Source organism: Rhinatrema bivittatum, chromosome 7 (genome assembly GCF_901001135.1).
Source record: "Rhinatrema bivittatum chromosome 7, aRhiBiv1.1, whole genome shotgun sequence".
Classification (NCBI taxonomy): domain Eukaryota; kingdom Metazoa; phylum Chordata; class Amphibia; order Gymnophiona; family Rhinatrematidae; genus Rhinatrema; species Rhinatrema bivittatum.
In genome coordinates, this window is record NC_042621.1 from 117,871,485 (window position 1) to 117,889,427 (window position 17,943).

General features: G+C 40.9%; 1 protein-coding gene across 24 annotated transcripts in view; it reads right to left on the reverse strand.

Moving 5' to 3' along the window:
- CAMK2G (calcium/calmodulin dependent protein kinase II gamma) overlaps positions 1 to 17,943 on the reverse strand; it is a 425,093-nt gene that overhangs the window by 10,208 nt on the left and 396,942 nt on the right. For all 24 annotated transcript variants that reach the window (XM_029608983.1, XM_029608982.1, XM_029608986.1 and 21 more), the window contains 2 exons: positions 12,290 to 12,365; positions 11,961 to 12,055 (listed from right to left, as the gene is read on the reverse strand). In XM_029608983.1, the coding sequence (XP_029464843.1) occupies positions 11,961 to 12,055; positions 12,290 to 12,365 (171 nt within the window). The remainder of the gene's footprint in view (positions 1 to 11,960; positions 12,056 to 12,289; positions 12,366 to 17,943) is intronic.

Genomic DNA, 17,943 nt, shown 5'->3' on the forward strand with positions numbered 1-17,943 from the left:
GTGGATTACAATCAAAATGAAAAACAACCTGCAGTACTTAGTCTAAACCCTACAAGTCACACCAAAGGAAGAAGAAAAAAAACGTTTAAACATCTACTTTTGGAATCAAGACAATATAATCTTCTTAGCAGTATGAACAGAGGGCAAATCCAGACATGGAATAATCCCCATTGCACTTTCGTTAAAGACTGGGGAACCAGACTCATGTAAAGATTAGGGCCGTAGGCACAGCTGGATCACAGACCAGAGTGGACCCTGGAATCTCCACTGCCCCTTATTCAGCACCACCCTCTCAACCAATCAGGAGAATACAGTAAAGTTTACTCAGCTGAGCGTGCTGTTTTAGCCATAGTTGGACGCAGGTTAGGTAAACAGGCGCTCGTAAAATTGAGCATCCATTTTCCAAACCCGCTGACAGCCACCTCTCCTGGGCTTCCACTGCTAAGGAGGTGCTAGGGGCGCATTATTGTCCCTAGCGCCTCCTTTTTAGCATGACCCCTCATTTAAATACGGTATTGTGTGCTCAGGAGAGGTGCTGGGCGTGTGTTAGGAAAGCGGAAGCTCAACACTGAGTGCCTGTTTTCCCGTGCACTTTACTGTATCAGCCTGAATGTGAATTAAAGCAAAATATTCCTACAGCTAACAGTACAATATCACTACAAAATGAAAAAGTATCTCTTCCTCTCCTCCCAAAAAAAAATCTCCACAATCACAAGAAGAAAGTGGAAAAGATAGAATGGAACTAAAGCGATCAGATAAAGAAAACATCCCAAAAAAGTAGAAAAATAAACATTTTATCTTTAGTTTAGTAATTAGAATATGTCAATTTGGGGAATGTGCAATCTTCTTTTTGTATACTGCCTAGCTGGTTCAGTTTTTGTTTGCTTTTCTTTTTCTAATTTGTGGTTCCTTATTTTGTATTTGGTAAGGATCTTTCTGTGTTCTGCGTGTGTAACTAAAGTGAGATATTCTATTAAAGTGTGGTTTCTGTGCCAATCCTGCTTTTTCTGTTTTCCCAGTAGGTGGTGTACTGGTGTTCTAAGGACCAGTGATGGTAGGGCTGTTGCTGTTTGCATTCTGAGAGCTAGTGCTGCTTTGAGATGACAGATTTACTATCTAGCTTCCAAGTATCTTTTTTTTTTTGGAGGGTTTTGCATTACTTCACAAATGGAGGGAGCTTGTGTCACAGTTACAGAGATTACACCTTCAGCCATCGTGGTGGAGATTTCTTTTATGTATTTCTTGGTTTCTTTTTTTTGAGTGTATGCAGCGCATGGTTCGGAGAGAGGTATCTTCAAAGGATACTAATGATGCATTAGAATTAGGGCATCCCAACAGAGGTTCCAATAATAAGAAAAGTAGTCCAAGTGCCTGTAACTAAAAACTCACCTGAGCTAAAAAAATTCTAACTTATCCCTATCAATTAAAAAGCAGAATGAAAATACAAACAGAAAACAAACTTTGAAATGTTGAATGATGACAGACTTAATTGGAATCTCAGAGACATGGTGGAAAGAGGATAACCAATGGGACAGTGCTATACCAGGATACAAATTATATCGCAATGTCAGAGAGGAGCACTCAGGAAGCGGTGTAGTGCTTTATGTTCGGGATGGCATAGAGTCCAACAGGATAAACACCCTGCAGGAGACTAAATGCACAATTGAATCTTTATGGGTAGAAATCCCTTGTGTGTCGGGGAAGACTATAGTGATAGGAGTATACTACCATTCACCCGGCCAAGATGGTGAGACGGACAGTGAGTGAAATGCTAAGAGAAATTAGGGAAGCTAACCAAATTGGTAGTGCGATAATAATGGGAGATTTCAATTACCCCAATATTGACTGGGTAAATGTATCATCGGTACATGCTAGAGATATAAAGTTCCTGGATGGAATACATGACATTTTTATGGAGTAATTGGTTTAGGAACAGACTAGAGAGGGAGCAATTTTAGATCTAATTCTCAGTGGAGCACAAGATTCGGTGAGAGAGGTAACGCTGGTGGGGCCACTTGGCAATAGTGATCATAATATGATCAAATTTGAATTAATGACTGGAAGGGGGACAGTAAGCAAATCCACGTCTGTCGTGCTAAACTTTCAAAAGGGAAACTTTGATAAAATGAGGAAAATAGTTAGAAAAAACTGAAAGGAGCAGCTACAAAGGTAAAAAGTGTGCAAGAGGCATGGTCATTGTTAAAAAATACCATCCTAGAAGCACAGTCCATATGTATTCCACACATTAAGAAAGGTGGAAAGAAGGCAAAACAATTACCGGCATGGTTAAAAGGAGAGGTGAAAGAAGCTATTTTAGCCAAAAGATCTTCATTCAAAAACTGGAAGGATCCAAAAGAAGAAAATAGGATAATGCATAAGCGTTGACAAATTAAATTTAACACATTGATAAGACAGGCTAAGAGAGAATTTGAAAAGAAGTTGGCCATAGAAGGCAAAAACTCACAGTAAAAACATTTTAAAATATATCTGAAGCAGAAAACCTGTGAGGGAGTCAATTGGACCATTAGATGATCGAGGGGTTAAAGGGGCACTTAGAGAAGATAAGGCCATCGCGGAATGTTAAATGATTTTTTTTGCTTCGGTGTTTACTGAAAAGGATGTTGGGGAGGTACCCGTACCAGAGAAGGTTTTCATGGATAATGATTCAGATGGACTGAACCAAATCATGGTGAACCTAGAAGATGTGGTAGGCCTGATTGACAAACTGAAGAGTAGTAAATCACCTGGACTGGATGGTATACACCCCAGAGTTCTGAAGGAACTCAAAAATGAAATTTCAGACCTATTAGTAAAAATGTGTAACCTATCATTAAAATTATCCATTGTACCTGAAGACTGGAGGACGGCTAATGTAACCCCAATATTTAAAAAGGGCTCCAGGGGCGATCCGGGAAACTACAGACCAGTTAGCCTGACTTCAGTGCCAGGAAAAATAGTGGAAAGTGTTCTAAATATCAAAATCACAGAACATATAGAAAAACTTGGTTTAATGGAACAAAGTCAGCATGGCTTTACCCAAAGCAAGTCTTGTCTCACAAATCTGCTTCACTTTTTTGAAGGAGTTAATAAACATGTGGATAAAGGTGAACCAGTATATGTAGTGTATTTGGATTTTCAGAAGGCGTTTGACAAAGTTCCTCATAAGAGGCTTCTAGGAAAAGTAAAAAGTCATGGGATAGGTAGCGATGTCCTTTCGTGGATTACAAACTGGCTAAAAGACAGGAAACAGAGAGTAGGATTAAATGGACAATTTTCTCAGTGGAAGGGAGTGGGCAGTGGAGTGCCTCAGGGATCTGTATTGGGACCCTTACTTTTCAATATATTTATAAATGATCTGGAAAGAAATATGATGAGTGAGGTAATCAAATTTGCAGATGATACAAAATTCTTCAGAGTGTTTTTTCCCCACTTTTGGGGGAAAAAAAAGTGCGTCTTATGGAACAAAATATACGGTAGTTGCGATGGAGAAGGTACAGAGAAGGGTGACCAAAATAAGGGAAATGGAACAGCTCCCCTATGATGAAAGACTAAAGAGGTTAGGACTTTTCAGCTTGGAGAAGAGACGGCTAAGGGGGGATATGATAGAGGTGTTTAAAATCATGAGAGTCTAGAACAGGTAGATGTGAATTGGTTATTTACTCTTTCGGATAATAGAAAGACTAGGGGGCACTCCATGAAGCTAGCATGTGGCACATTTAAAACTAATCGGAGAAAGTTCTTTTTCACTCAATGCACAATTAAACTCTGGAATTTATTGCCAGAGGATGCGGCTAGTGCAGTTAGTATAGCTGTGTTTAAAAAAGGATTGGATAAGTTATTGGAGGAGAAATCCATTACCTGCTATTAATTAAGTTGATTTAGAAAATAGTCACTGCTATTACTAAGAACAGTAGTATGGAATAGTTGTTTTTGGGTTCCTGCCAGGTTCTTGTGGCCTGGTTTGGCCTCTGTTGGAAACAGGATGCTGGGCTTGATGGACCCTTGGTCTGACCCAGTATGGCATGTTCTTATGTACTTGTTATCCTCCTCAAATACCATCTGTGCTTTTATTTATAGTGAGGTCTTCGTTCTCTGGCTACACACTTTTACATTTTCTCCTCTTAACTTCTCTGCATCCTATCTTGGTATGAGATAACAACCACTAAGCACTCACTTGATTTAACTACATCGCTTCAACAGAAGTCCTAATATGCTCAAGCTTAGTCAGAAGCCAGTTACACTCTCTCTCTCATGTCATTCTCCTCTACAGGCTTCAATAGTGTCACCTTCAAACAGTAGAATTTCTTCACTATAACGGCGGACAGTAAAGAAATTTAATACCATCAGCAAATTAAAAGGTCTATGAGTGTTTATTTCACAGATTATGAAAAAAAATGGAGCCTGAAAGCTCAGAGTTGAAACTGCTGCTATAATTCTGTGAGCCGACTTCCCTGGCTCTGATAATTAGCTTCCATCAGCCTCCAGTTCTTCACTGAGTGGCAGGAAATAAGAGAGGAGCTCAGTTAGAACTCCTGCATGTGTGTGTGTGGGCACCATGAAGAATCCGGTTTGAAGGTTTTGAGCGCGCCTGGATTTCAGGGATAAAGCCATATTCTGAGATCCAGAGAGAGATGACAAAATATGAGCTTTTGAGTTCAGCAGTGGCTTAAGGGCAGCAAAGATTGACTCGGGCTAGTGAGAGCTGCAGGTTCACTGGTCCAGGCAAGGCTCTCATATAAGAGTTGCACTATGGCTGGAGAAAGGGACTGTGCGGCAACTGCTGAGAGACAAAGTGCAAAATAACTTTTTGGAAGAGGCATGGTCAACAATACCAGGGAAAGCCTGGAGGGGGCAGCAAGGGGTCAAAATTCATAAGTGAAAGGCATATTCACTATCAACGCAAGGGACAGTTATGCCACACATGTTCAGAAAACCACATTTTCTTGCAGGTCAGCAAAACTTTTTTTGGGGGGGGGGTTTCCAGTTCCATCAGAACTGACTTCTGTTGGACTAAAATGCCATGAGCCTTCATTCACATTTACCCAGGTTTTTCCCTTATTTAAAAACACCTGCACTAAGCCCAGCCATTGCAGCCACAGTCCTCGACCAGGGGACATAGACTGCAGCTCCATCTAGCAGCTGGCACATGTGTAGCATAAATCTAAGCTCCCTCCAACCCAGGGACAGCAGACACTGCCCTGGCTAGCAGAGGAAGCATTTACGGCCCTGGCTAGCGTAGGAGGCAGAAGTTAGGCCTAAGAATAAAACCTGGGCCTTCTGCTTGGCAATACGCAGCATTGTCACTGAGGCAAGAGATCAGCCATTCAGATGGCAAACAATTACCTCAGTGGCTGGGAAACCGTGCCAAGCGCAACCCTCAAATACAGAAAAGCACACAAGTGCTGCTATCCCTTGCAGAGTCTTCCCCTCACTTAACTCCCTTTCTGACAGCGTGACTGTACTATCACAGGTTCCTCCAGTAAAGGTAATTACAATATTCATCAGAATTCCTCACGTGTCTTTGAAGGTTCTGGTAGCAGAAATGATGAGATGGAAAGTTAAGTTTCCATGACATACTGCTGAGGGAATTCTGTGCAATGCCGTATTTTGCGCAGAATTCTCCTCCCACACAGAATTAGGCCAAGGGAACGGGAGGCTGCAAGATCAGTAGCAGCATGTGCAAGTCCGAAGAGGAAGGAGGAAGCAAAGTGGATCCACACAGCCAGAACAGAAGGGTCAGACTGGACCGGTTATGAACCCAAAGATGAAAGAGGCAGCAGACTTGCCTGTGCAGCCAGAAGAGGAAGCCTGACCCATGTGGGTGGAAAGAGGAGGAAGGCTTATTTTTCTGGCATGCAGAGATTAGAACTGAGTTTTCAAAAGTCATGGCCATGGCCATGATCCTGTTCCTGGTTCCATCTCCACCTCATTCCAGTTGTTTTGGAGGGGAGGGAAGAAATGCAACATTCAGCTGCAGTGTCGAGGCTCTGAGCAGCTCTTGAAGTTTTAGCTTCATGGTGCCCTTAATCCTGTGCTCTTCTTGCAGTGATCTCTTTGAAGGATTGTAGTATAGGCACCACACAGCCGTATGTAGCTAGGGCTCCTCTGACAATACTCTATGGCTCCATCCTTCCTCCAACGCCGAAATTAAAATAAACACTGGGGCGGAGAAAGCAGAGTTGCTTACCTGTAAACAGGTGTTCTCCAAGGATAGCAGGATGTTAGACCTCACGCATGGGTGACATCATCAGATGGAGCCCAGCAAGGAAAACCTCTGTCAAAGTTTCCAGAACTTTGACTTGGCATACTGAGCAAGCCCTATAACATGCATCCACGCTGGGTCCCTCTTCAGTCTCATAACATAGAACAAAAATTAAAAATTAAAAAAATAGGAGAAACTCAATTCTGCAGGGTGGTGGGGCAGGTTTCTTGAGGACTAACATCCTTCTGTCCTTGGAGAACACCTATTACAGGTAAACAACTCTGCTTTCTCCAAGGATAAGCAGGATGATAGTCCTCACACATGGGTGAATCCCTAGCTACAGTGTGCTCCCCAAAACAAAAGGGGACCAACAGACACCAACCAGTTGCCAACGGGCATAACAGCAAAGGTGCTTTTTGTTACAAACAGAGGGGGACACAGCCTGAACCCAAACAATGGTCCCTAGGCAGGAAGAGTTGGGTTCTACACCTCAAAGAGATTCTGAAGGGCAGACTTGCAGAACCTACTGTCATGTAGGCCATCCTTATCCAGACAATAGTGAGATGTGAATGTGTGGCAAGAACTCCAAATTGCAGTCTTGCAGATCTCCTCCATGGGAATTGCTTGCAAGTGGGCCATCAACGTTAACATGGTTCTGACAGAATGAGCCTTGACATGACCCCCAAGATGCAGTCCCGCCTGGGCATAACAGAAAGAGATGTAATCTGCTAGCCAATTGAATAGTGTCTGTTTGGCAACAACAACTACCAACCTATTCTTATCAAAAGAAATAAAAAGTTGGATGGACAGTCTATGGGTTTCTCTCCACTCCAGTCAGAAGGCTAAGGCTCGCTTGCAGTCCAAACTGTGCAGTGCTCATTCATCTTGGTGCGAATGGAGCCTGGGAAAGAAAGTTGGCAGGACAATAGACTGGTTAAGATGGAAGTCTGTCACCACCTTAGGCAGGAACTTAGGGTTGGTGCACAAGACCACCCTGTCATGATAAAATTTAGTATAAAGTAGATAAGTCACTAAGGCCTGGAGCTCCATGACCCTACGTGCTGAAGTGACCACTACCAAAAATATGACCTTCCAGGTCAGGTACCTCAGGTCATAGGTGCACAGCTGCTCAAAAGGAGCTTTCATCAGCTGAGCTAGTACCATGTTGAGGTCTCAAGGCACAGCAGGAGGCCTTAGGGGAGGCTTCAACTGAAGCAGGCCCTGCATAAAATGTACAGCTATAGGCTGTACAGAGATGGGCATACCATCTACATCATGGTGGTTTGCGCCAATTAAACTCAGATGGGCCCTAATGGAGTTGGTTTTCAAGCCAGCTTCTGATAGATGCAGAATGTAATCAAGCAGTTTTTGTGTGGGCAGGAGAACGTATCTAGGGCCTTCTGCTCACACCACACGGAAAACCTCCTCCACTTCAGTCAGTAGGATCTTCTAGTGGAAGGCTTTCTAGAAGCCACTAGGATCTGAGACATATAATCTGAGAGATCGGGTGGTTGCAGGATTAACCTCTCAACATTCAGGCTGTGAGCCTCAGGGCCTGGAGGTCGGAATGCCGCAACCTCCCCCGATCCTGCGTGATGAGATCTGGGGGAAGTCCCTAGACTGACTGGTTTCCGGACGGATAACTCCTGTAGAAGTGGAAACGAGACCTGTCTCGGCCAATGAGGGGCTACGAGGATCATAATCCCTCTGTCCTCATGAAGCTTCAAGAAAGTCTTCGCCAGCAAAGGAGTTGGAGGATATGAGTACAGAAACCCCTTGCCCCAATGACAGGCATGGGCCGAAGCTGGTTTGCCAACTGTCCCATACAGGGAGCAGAATGGAGTTACCTTCCTGTTCCAGGGAGACACAAACAGATCTATGTCTGGGCTCCTGACCAACCAATTGTCCAGATAAGGGAAGTCATGTACTCCCAGCCTGCGGAGGTGCGCCACCAGCATGGCCAGGCATTTTGTGAAGACACATGGGGATGACACTAGCCCAAACGGCAACAATCTATACTGGAAATGCTGTTTGCCCACCATGAATTGCGGATACTTCTTGTTACCTGAGAAAATCTTGACATGGGTGTATGTGTCCTTTAGATTGAGGGAGCATAGCCAGTCCCTGCTTTGCAGAAGGAGAATCAAGGTGCCCAGGGAAACCATCTTGAACTTTTCTTTTTTTTTAGAAACACTTTCAAGGCCCTTAGGTCTAGGATGGGACTGAGTCCTCCTGTTATTTTTGGAATCAGGAAATATTTAGAGTAGAATCCCCCACCCTCTCTGCCTTGGTGGAACAGGCTCAACCATCCTGGCCATTAAGAGGGCAGAGAGTTCCACAAGCAGTACTTCCTGATGCACTACCGGTCCCCAAAATGGGCACGGAGGTTAATTTGGTGGAACACCCAATAGGTTTAATTGGTACCCCTGATGGACGAAGGACAGAACTCACTGGTCTGAGGTTATACTGGGCCACTGGTTTGCTAAGAATCGCAGCCTGCCCCTGACCAGGAGATCCAGCATCTTGGTTACAGGCAACTGACTTACGCTCCCCTCTGATTATTCTCATCAAAGAAAAACTTGCCACTCAATTTCTTGATTGAGCCCTTTTGGCTAAAGAGTCTGTCATTTAAAAATATAGCATTGCTGTTGCAGCCTTAAAGAGATATTTCCTCCTTCTACTTAACTGCACAGATTGAATAAAAAAAAACCTCTCACATCCTCAACAGAATGGTTCTTAATTAATAAGAAGAAAGTGGAGGCTCTTCTTATGAATCATGGATTCAGCTGAATCATTCTGTTGAAGATGTGAGGTTTTTTTCCTAATTCAATCTGTGCAGTTAAGTAGGAGGAGGAAATATCTCTTTAAGGCTGCAACAGCAAGAACAATACTAATTTTCAAATGGCAAACTCTTCAGCCAAAAGGCCTCAGTCAAGAAACTGAGTGGCAAGTTTTTCTTTGACGAGAATAATCTATGGAATGATGTGTTTGGAGGAATATCCCTTCCAGGCTATTACAGTAAGAGCAACGTTATATTTTTAAATGGTATAAATTATTTAGCTGAAAGGGTTTAATTAATAAATTGATTGATAAGCCTTTTGTTTTTTTTAAAGAAAGAATTATTGAGTGATGTGAATGAATTAAAATTAACCAATGAGAGAGGGGTATATTACCTGCTGTGTTATATATGGGAAAGGAAGTCAGCATCTATTGCTATTGTAAAACTAAGAGAAATTTGGGGTTTCTTGCTGGTGATTTTTTAAGAAGTGTTCTAGGTGATAAGGTAAAATATTTATAATTGGGTAACCTGGTTATTTTGTATAATTGTTGGAATAAAGAAAAATAATGTTTTATGATATCTTATTTGTATTGTAGATTGCACTGCTTGGTGAAGGCGACTTTAAACTGACAAATTACAGTGCTGGTACAAACAACAGATAAGTACTTGAAGCTATTTTGGACTTGTTTATAGACTTGATTAATGGATTTTTACCCCTGAAAAAGCCCAATGTGGGCAAAACAAAGGTCACTTATTGAAACTGAGATGAAAGAAGAGATTTTCACATCACATTTTGAGTTTATAAACTTGAATAATATCCTCTGTTTTATAATCCAGGATGAACTTTACGTATACTCAAACTGGCAAGGTACATGTTACCTTTAGAAGTGATTTTTGGAAAGTGCAGTACAATAACAGAAAATAGTGAAAGATATTTGAGTGTTTTTTTCTAGTATCAATATGATTACATTTAAAGGGCTACAACACAAATTTTGTAAGGATCAAGCCTTTTGTAATCCAATTTTTTATTAGTGGAAAAGGGTTTTCAAAAATAATTTCTCAGCATTTGTTGTGGGGAATATATTGACGGGTAGAACATTTTAGATAGGTTTCTCATCTTTATTGTTTACAAAATTAATCATCATAATATTTGCTGATTTTAAAAGATAGAAAATTTAAAAAAAATGAATATGGCATGTGCAAAAATTTGGACATCTTTCAGTTGATTCACTACTATTTTCTTAAAGGTCCAAAACGTTGATTGACTTGCTAGACCTTCAATTAGTCAGGTGATGACAATTCCACTAGTTAACAAATACTCTGACTCTACTGCTTGTTCTGGCTACTTTCAAAACCATGGACTACTTTAAGCAGCTGTCTGAGCATTTGAAAATGAAAATAATTCACTCTTACAAAGAAGGGGAGGGATATAAAAAGCTCTCAACACTTCCAGCTAACAATTTTAGTTGTCAGAAACATTGTTAAGAAATAGAAGTTACATGGAATTTTTGAGTTCAGGGCAAGATTTGGAAGACAGAAAAATCTCTGACAGCTGCCTGAAAACTAGTTAACGCTGCAAAACAGCAATCACATATCACTGCAAATAATCTGTTGAAAAGTTTAGCTGCCACTGGAATAGCTGTCCACAGTACAGTGTCGCTTACATAACAATTATCTGCATGGGAGAGTTGTCAAAATGAAACCTTTTCTATGACCCCATTACAAAAGTCATCATCTAAAGTATGTAAAACAAAACCTTGATAAGCCTGAATCTTTATGGAATAAAATGCTTTGGACTGATGAAGCTAAAAGTAAACTGTTCGGTAATAACCACACAAGATACAGTACATTTTGGAAAAAAGGGTGAAGCTTTTGAAGAAAAGAATGTCTTGCCAATCATTAAGCACAGGGGTGAATCTAATCTGCTTTGAAGTTATGTGGCAGCCAGTGACACAGGAAATATTCTGTGGGTAGAAGGAAGAATGGATTTAACTATATATCCCAGTCAGTGAAGAAATTGAAGCTGAAAAGGCTGGATATTTCAACAAGGCAACTATCTGAAACTTACCTCAAAATCTACCATTAAGTAAGTACTTATAAGAAAGAAAGAAATGACATTTTTTAAATTATTCTCAGAGTCCTCAAACTTGAATATTATTGAAAATCTATGGGGAGATTGCCAACATTCAGTGCGTGTAATGAAACCTAAAAATATGTCTGAGCTAAAAGAGTTCTGCAAGGAAGAGTGGGAAAAAACTCAAAAAGCAAGAACAGAGAGACTTCTTAGCTGGATACAGGAAATGTTTGGAAACTTATTCCTGCTAAAGAAGCTGTTACAAAGCACGGACTCAAAGAGTGCCAGACCTTCCAATGTGCCACAGTTACCACTTTCTTATTTTGAATCTGTAAAAAACTGCAACTAAACTGTAATTCTCCATTAAAAGTTGCAGAAAGAGGTTTGGTTAATCTTTGTACCACGTACAAGTTGTGTCAACTTCTGTTTTCTTAGAGATTCATTGAAGCATACAATTTGATCAGGATGCCTAAACCTTTGCACGAAACTGTGTCACCTCAGTCTCTATTTCCTTTCTAGTATTTGGATCATCTCAGCTTGTTTTTGCAGCAGACATTTCAGACTGGACAACTTGGATTTGACAAAATAAAATATTTAGTCACAATAGAATAAATGCTACATAACTAGAATGTTTAACCTATTTTGGAAGCCCTGTGTAAACCAGAGTTAACAACTATTATAAAAAAGGGGGACTGTGTCCATTTTGTTCTTAAGAATTATTTTGTTCTATTATTTGCTTTCCTGGACTGATAATAAACCATAACCATACAATTTCCAGTGGTACTGACTCATAAGTAAGGCAATAATCCTTCATTAATTTAACACCATAAAATGTTTGCCACCTACTTTTTCTATTTCATTCCCTCCCATGTCTGGAGTCCCACAACAAATATGCACCCACTCACAGTTCTCAAAGTAAAACTTATGAAAGTCCATGCCCTCTACTAGGTTCCCAAGCGCCTCTGGTTCAAATGAGGTTAATCCAGGGTCACAGATCTTCCTACAAACAAAACAGAACATTTAGATTAATTCATTTTCCCTTTCACTCCAAAGTACATCTGACCTCTGATCAGCAGACGGTTCTTCACATAACCTCCACAAAGAGGAACAGAGGTAAATTGCATTGATGCCTATAATAAGAATGTCTTTCCACTATATTTACCCTAATCCCCATTGGCATTCCCCCCCCCATCATCACCTGGTACTCCTTCCTCAATCGTCACCTGGGACTTACGTGTAGGCATCAAAGTCTCCATTGTTGATGGCTTCTATCAGCTGTTCTGTTATCTTGATGATCTCCTGTTTGCGCACTGTGAGTAGGAAAAGAATAACTTATTTAAGCTTGAGTTATAGTACCGAGAAAATGTCTTCTTTGCAAATGCCTCCCCCTCTGGCCAAGTGGGAGCACAGCTCTGGCCTTGAACTTTCAGTTGCCCTCCCAATGAGCAGATGAGCCACTGATGTCCATTGAGATAAAGGAGAATCTGGAGCTTCAAAGAGAAATGGTGTTCTCAACCTAAGGGGTAGGAGGATAGCACCTGAGCCGGTGAAAGGAAAAGCCAATTGTACAGCTTCTGGTTCTGATGCTACTACTGGGTTTGAGAACACTGGAGTGACAAAAAGAGGGAAAAAATAAAAAATTAACAAGAGGGTCAAAACAGCACTAAAGGAGCGGAATTACAGGTACCAGTTCGGATGAAATGGAAACACAAAACATATGTAACACCTAAACCTGCACTACATATGTAGGTAACAACCACCAAAAACTTTTATAGTTATGTTATTTAACTAAGGTAATAAATCGGGCAAATTGCTAACTAAGACAGCTGATTTTATTGTAATAACAAGACACACAAGGATTAATACGTTAGAAAACTAGCACCATAAGTAAGGTCTTTGTGGAGTATTACAAAACTTTTATCAGGTTAATAGTTTTGATAGGGCATTTGCTGATTTTAAGTAAAGAACTCTGTTGTCCATTTTATGCCCTAAGAAGAGATAAATGTTTTGATTTCAGTTAAAAAAAATATTCAAAACCGTTTGGGCATTAAGGTCTGGAAAGCTCCCAGGAAAAGGACCTTGGAGAAACTGGAGAATAAAACAAAAAATATCACATTGCCTTGGTACTGATCGATGGTGCAACCACACTTATGCAAGTTTTGGTTGCCCCAGCTCAAAAAAAGATATAACGGAACTAGAAAAGCTGGAGAGGAGAGCAACAGAAATAATAAAGGGGATGGATCATGAGAGGCTACGCAGGTTGGAACTCTTCGGCTCAGAAAAGAGATGGTTGAGAAGGGACATGATAGACGTTTATAAAATCATGAGTGGGGTGGAACAAATACCTAAAAGGATGGTTATTTATCCTTTCAAAGTAAGGGAGACATGCCATGAAACTAATAACCAGCAAATTAAAAATTTTAAAGCGGGGTTTAAAAGAACGTAAATGCCATACTGAGTCAGACCAAAAAGGCCATCAACCCAGCATCTTGTCTCAGACAGTGACCAATTCATGTCACAAGTACACGGCAGGATCCCAAAGACTAGATCCAGTTCTTCTTACTCATATCTATGAATAAGCAGTTGCTTTCCAAAGACTACACTGTTAATAATGGCTTTGGGCATCTTCCTTCAGGAGCTTGTATGAACCCTTTTTAAACCCAGCTATGCTAACTGCTTTCATCACATCCTCTGGCAGCACATTTCACAATTTAATTGTGCACCAAGTGAAAAAAATACTCTCTCAGATTTGTTTTAAATATGCTACTTATTAGCTTCTAGTACTATTTGAAAGGGTAAATAACTGTTTTCTGTTTATCTGTTCCACCCCCACTCAAGATTTTATAGATCTCTATAGTACCTCCTCAGAGCCGTTTCATCTCCACGCTGAAAAGCCCTAACTTATTTAGCTTTTATTCATAGGGGAGCTGTTCCATCCCCTTTATCCTTTTGTTTCAGACAAGTTCCTGGAAAAAAGTCCATAAAACATTAGCCAGGTAGATTAGGGAAAGCCACTGCAATTCCTGGGAGTCTGTACAAGAAATAGATCTACTTTGTTGCGATCTCCTGGGTACTTGTGACCTGGATTGGCCACTGTCAGAGACAGGATGCTTGGCTCGATGGATCTTGGTCTGAACCAGCATGGCACTTATGTTCTCATGCTACTTGCCCCAACAATGAGATAAGTGTATCGGGAAATGATTCATGAGAAGCAGCGCTCTAGTACATTTAAGGAAGGTATGAAAACAATTGTACATATAAAGGGCAAAGACCCACAACAAGCTGGCTCTAAGTAAACCCTTATCACCTTTACACTTGGATAGCAAAATTATGATGATGTTGCAGAACAAATTAAACATGATATCCCTATGCTAATGCACATTGAACAAACTGGCCTTATCCCAGATGAATTCTCATCAAGTAATATTAGGAAACCCACAGCAACAATTACAGCTGAAGCCAACAAAAACCATAGGAATGCCATGATTTGTGAACTTGGATGCCAAGAAAGTATTCAACATGCTAGCCTGCAAATATTGTGTGAACATACTGTATTCAATTGACCCCCCAAGAGTGATAAAACACATTAAATACAGGAATCACCCTGTGATGTGTATGCTGAGTTCACAAATCTTAAAATTATAAAATGTTAAGGGCAAGATCATCATACTGTGCTGACTGCTCACATATAAAGCTCATGGATTGCGTCCTACTTTTGACCATAGCATATTATTGTAATCATCGGTCTTGCCCGATGTAATTTTTTCATCAAGTTTATTTAAATTGCAAATAAAACTTATCTGACGAGTCCATAAGCACTAGTGCTGCTAAGCTACAATTCAAAACACAGTGGCAGTTTTGGGCTCACAACTATCTAAACGTTATCAAGATCAACCGAATCTCATAAGAGTCCATGAGATTCTGCAAATACCTACAGAAGCTACTGGAAAAATGCAGCTTTACTGGTAATGTGTTTAAATGTATTCAGAATTTACAGACAGACCCAATAGCTAGGATATTAATTACATAAGATCAGAAGGATTTAACCTACCAAGAATGCCCTCTCTTCCATTCTAGCTGCATTGGACTTTGAACCCCCTAGCCTGCAAATCAATGATATTAACTGGTTTTAAAGGGCTGCAGATTGGGGGAATAACATTATGCTTACTCTGTTCACAGATGATAGGCTTGTATTTGTAAATAAGCCACAAGGGGCACTCTCAGTAATAACTGAGACAATTAATGGAATTTGACAACTTTTCAGGATGTCACATTAATATCCTGGAAAACCAGAAGCTCTGCCTGTAAACTATTACACTAAATGGAGATGGAAAGGTCAGTTCTCCTTAAAATGGGTAAACAACTAATCTGAATAACTAGGGTTATTTTTGTTCATCTAATTTAAAAAAAATCTATATCAGAACAAATTGGTGTGCACTATCAAAAATGCAGCAGACAATTTAAAATCATGGAAACAACTTTCTCTCTCACTAATGGAGAAAATATCTGTAATCAAAAGGGGGATAGTGCCAAAACTAAATCACCTGCTACAAATGCTATCACTGTTGTTGAAAAAGTCACATTCTCAATGTCTAAACTACTGAATTCAGCCATTTCACTGGAAAGGGGGGGGGAAAAAAAACAGAATTTCAAGTAAAAAAAACAAACCAAAACGAAGCATCCCAATAAAGGAGAGTGTTCATTACCCAGCTGGTATCGCTGCTCAACTGAGGTCAGCACTTGATTGGATTAAAGCAGTGATGGCCAACTCCGGGCCTAGAGAGCCATAAACAGGCCTGGTTTGCAGGAAATGCACAATGAATATGCATGAGACAGATTTGCATGCACTGCCTCCACTGTATGCTAATGCCTCATGCACTGTGGATATCCTGAAACCTGATCCATTTGTGAACTCTCGAGGAAAGGAGTTGGCCACCCCTGGATTAAAGGATCATCCAAATGTTCTTCTATTGGAATGGATGATAAAGCAATGGCTCTAGGTTAGGCCTTCGCTTTATTTCACTACCTTCTTAAGAAGATTTCTTTGGTAACCATGGAATTTTTTTTTTAAAGCTGCTTGCTTGGCAATGAAGCAGAAAACAGCTCAGAGGTATCTGGGACATGCCAACCCCCCCTCCCGACTGGGCAAACCCATGTTTTAATCCAGGGTTATCTGATGCAGATTTTTACAGATGGCATATTAAGGAAATTAGGACTCTCTCAGAAATTATGGATGCTAAAGCAGATAAAACAGTAGAATTTGATAAAACTGAAGGAAAAAGAAAGATTGCTACAGCTATCTCCAGACAAAAAAACCAAACCCAATTTATTAAAAAGTTAAAGCAAATAGAAAAGCTGTAAAAGAATCCCCATCAAATCCAAAGCTCTTTGGAGAGAATTTACCTGTGATTTATCCAGGGCTTAATGTGTAGACAGAAGGGAAGTGGAACTGTGGAAGGGGAGAGATGAGCGGGATCAGAGCCGGGTTTCACCTGTGCCAAAGGACGGAGACCAGGGCCAGGAGTGAACTCACTCTCACACACACACACAAATCTAAGCCGTGTGGCTGCCCTGGTCTCGGGGTAAGCAGCTCCAGCACTCTCTGTTCTCCTCTGCTTCCTCCAAGTGCTGGGGGACCATAAGTGATCCATGCAATCACGGACTCTGCTCTGTTACCTTAGGGGAGCCAGAACTGACATACGCTGCCAGCTCTGCTCCGCTTTCACTGGTCCCAGATAAAAAGGTGGCAGAACACCATTCTGGCTTGTTCTGCCAGAAATTAAGCCCTTGATAACAGACACACAAAAAGGGGTTGAATTAGCGTAAGTTTGAAAGTTGTGAGCAGTAGTTCCATTCATCAAGACCAGGATAGAAGCCCTGACAATTGGCATTACTGCTCAGAACTTTCAAATTTATGCTAATTCAAACCCTTGTTTTTATCTGTTCCTTGGTCTGCAATGTCTACTTCAGTATCAACCCTTCTCCTGTTTCCTGCAATTCAGGAGGAGAAGAGTGTGTTTGTGTGTGTGTGTGGGGGGGGGGGGGGGGGGAGAGAGGGAACAAGAGCAGAAGGGCTGGATTAGGGACTAGAATGGATGTTCTCTTCTCTGTGTGCTTCAGGCTCAGCCCCTCTCCTCCTCTTCCCTGCAGGCTGCCTGGAGGAGAGGGGCTGGAGCAGAACACCCCTGCAGCTCTGCCTCTTAAGCCTGAAAAGAAGTGTGGGAAGTGCGTTCCACCCCCTCCCGCCACAAATAAAGCCCTGGATTTACAAATACAGAAGTGACCGGAAATCAGTTGAAGAACGTAGGATTTTAGCATGGAACTAGCAGGGAGGGTTAGAAGTGCCAGAAATGAGGCTTACCAAGTGGTTCCATAACATGTAGAAAATGACCATTTTAAACTACAAGTGAAGCTGCTCCAAAGGTATTATATATGTTACTCCTAGCAGAGCTTTCCGAGTACGAATCATCCCTCTACAGAAGGGCAACAATTGTGGCAATAAGAAGCCAAACCATTCCCACACTACTTTACAAAATGTACAGCTAGCAGGAATTGCAGGGTGCTAATTACAGAACAAATCAACCAGTCCACTGGAATTAACCTTCAATTATCAATTACCTTCGTTTTCCAAACTATCTGATTGCATGAGCAAAACCAATAACCTGAGATGTACTCAAGCTTAAAGAAGATTTATTGATCTAAGCTGTACTAATAGTATATTCTTTTCAACTAAGATTACTTCTGAAATTTCTACTTAAATTAATGATCTGGGAAATGGAACAGATTAGTTTGAGTTCCATATTTACTAATGCATATTTATTTATTTGTTTGTTTGCTTGCTTATTGACGCTTAGCAAGGCTTATAAACCTGCTCCTCCAAAAGCTGAA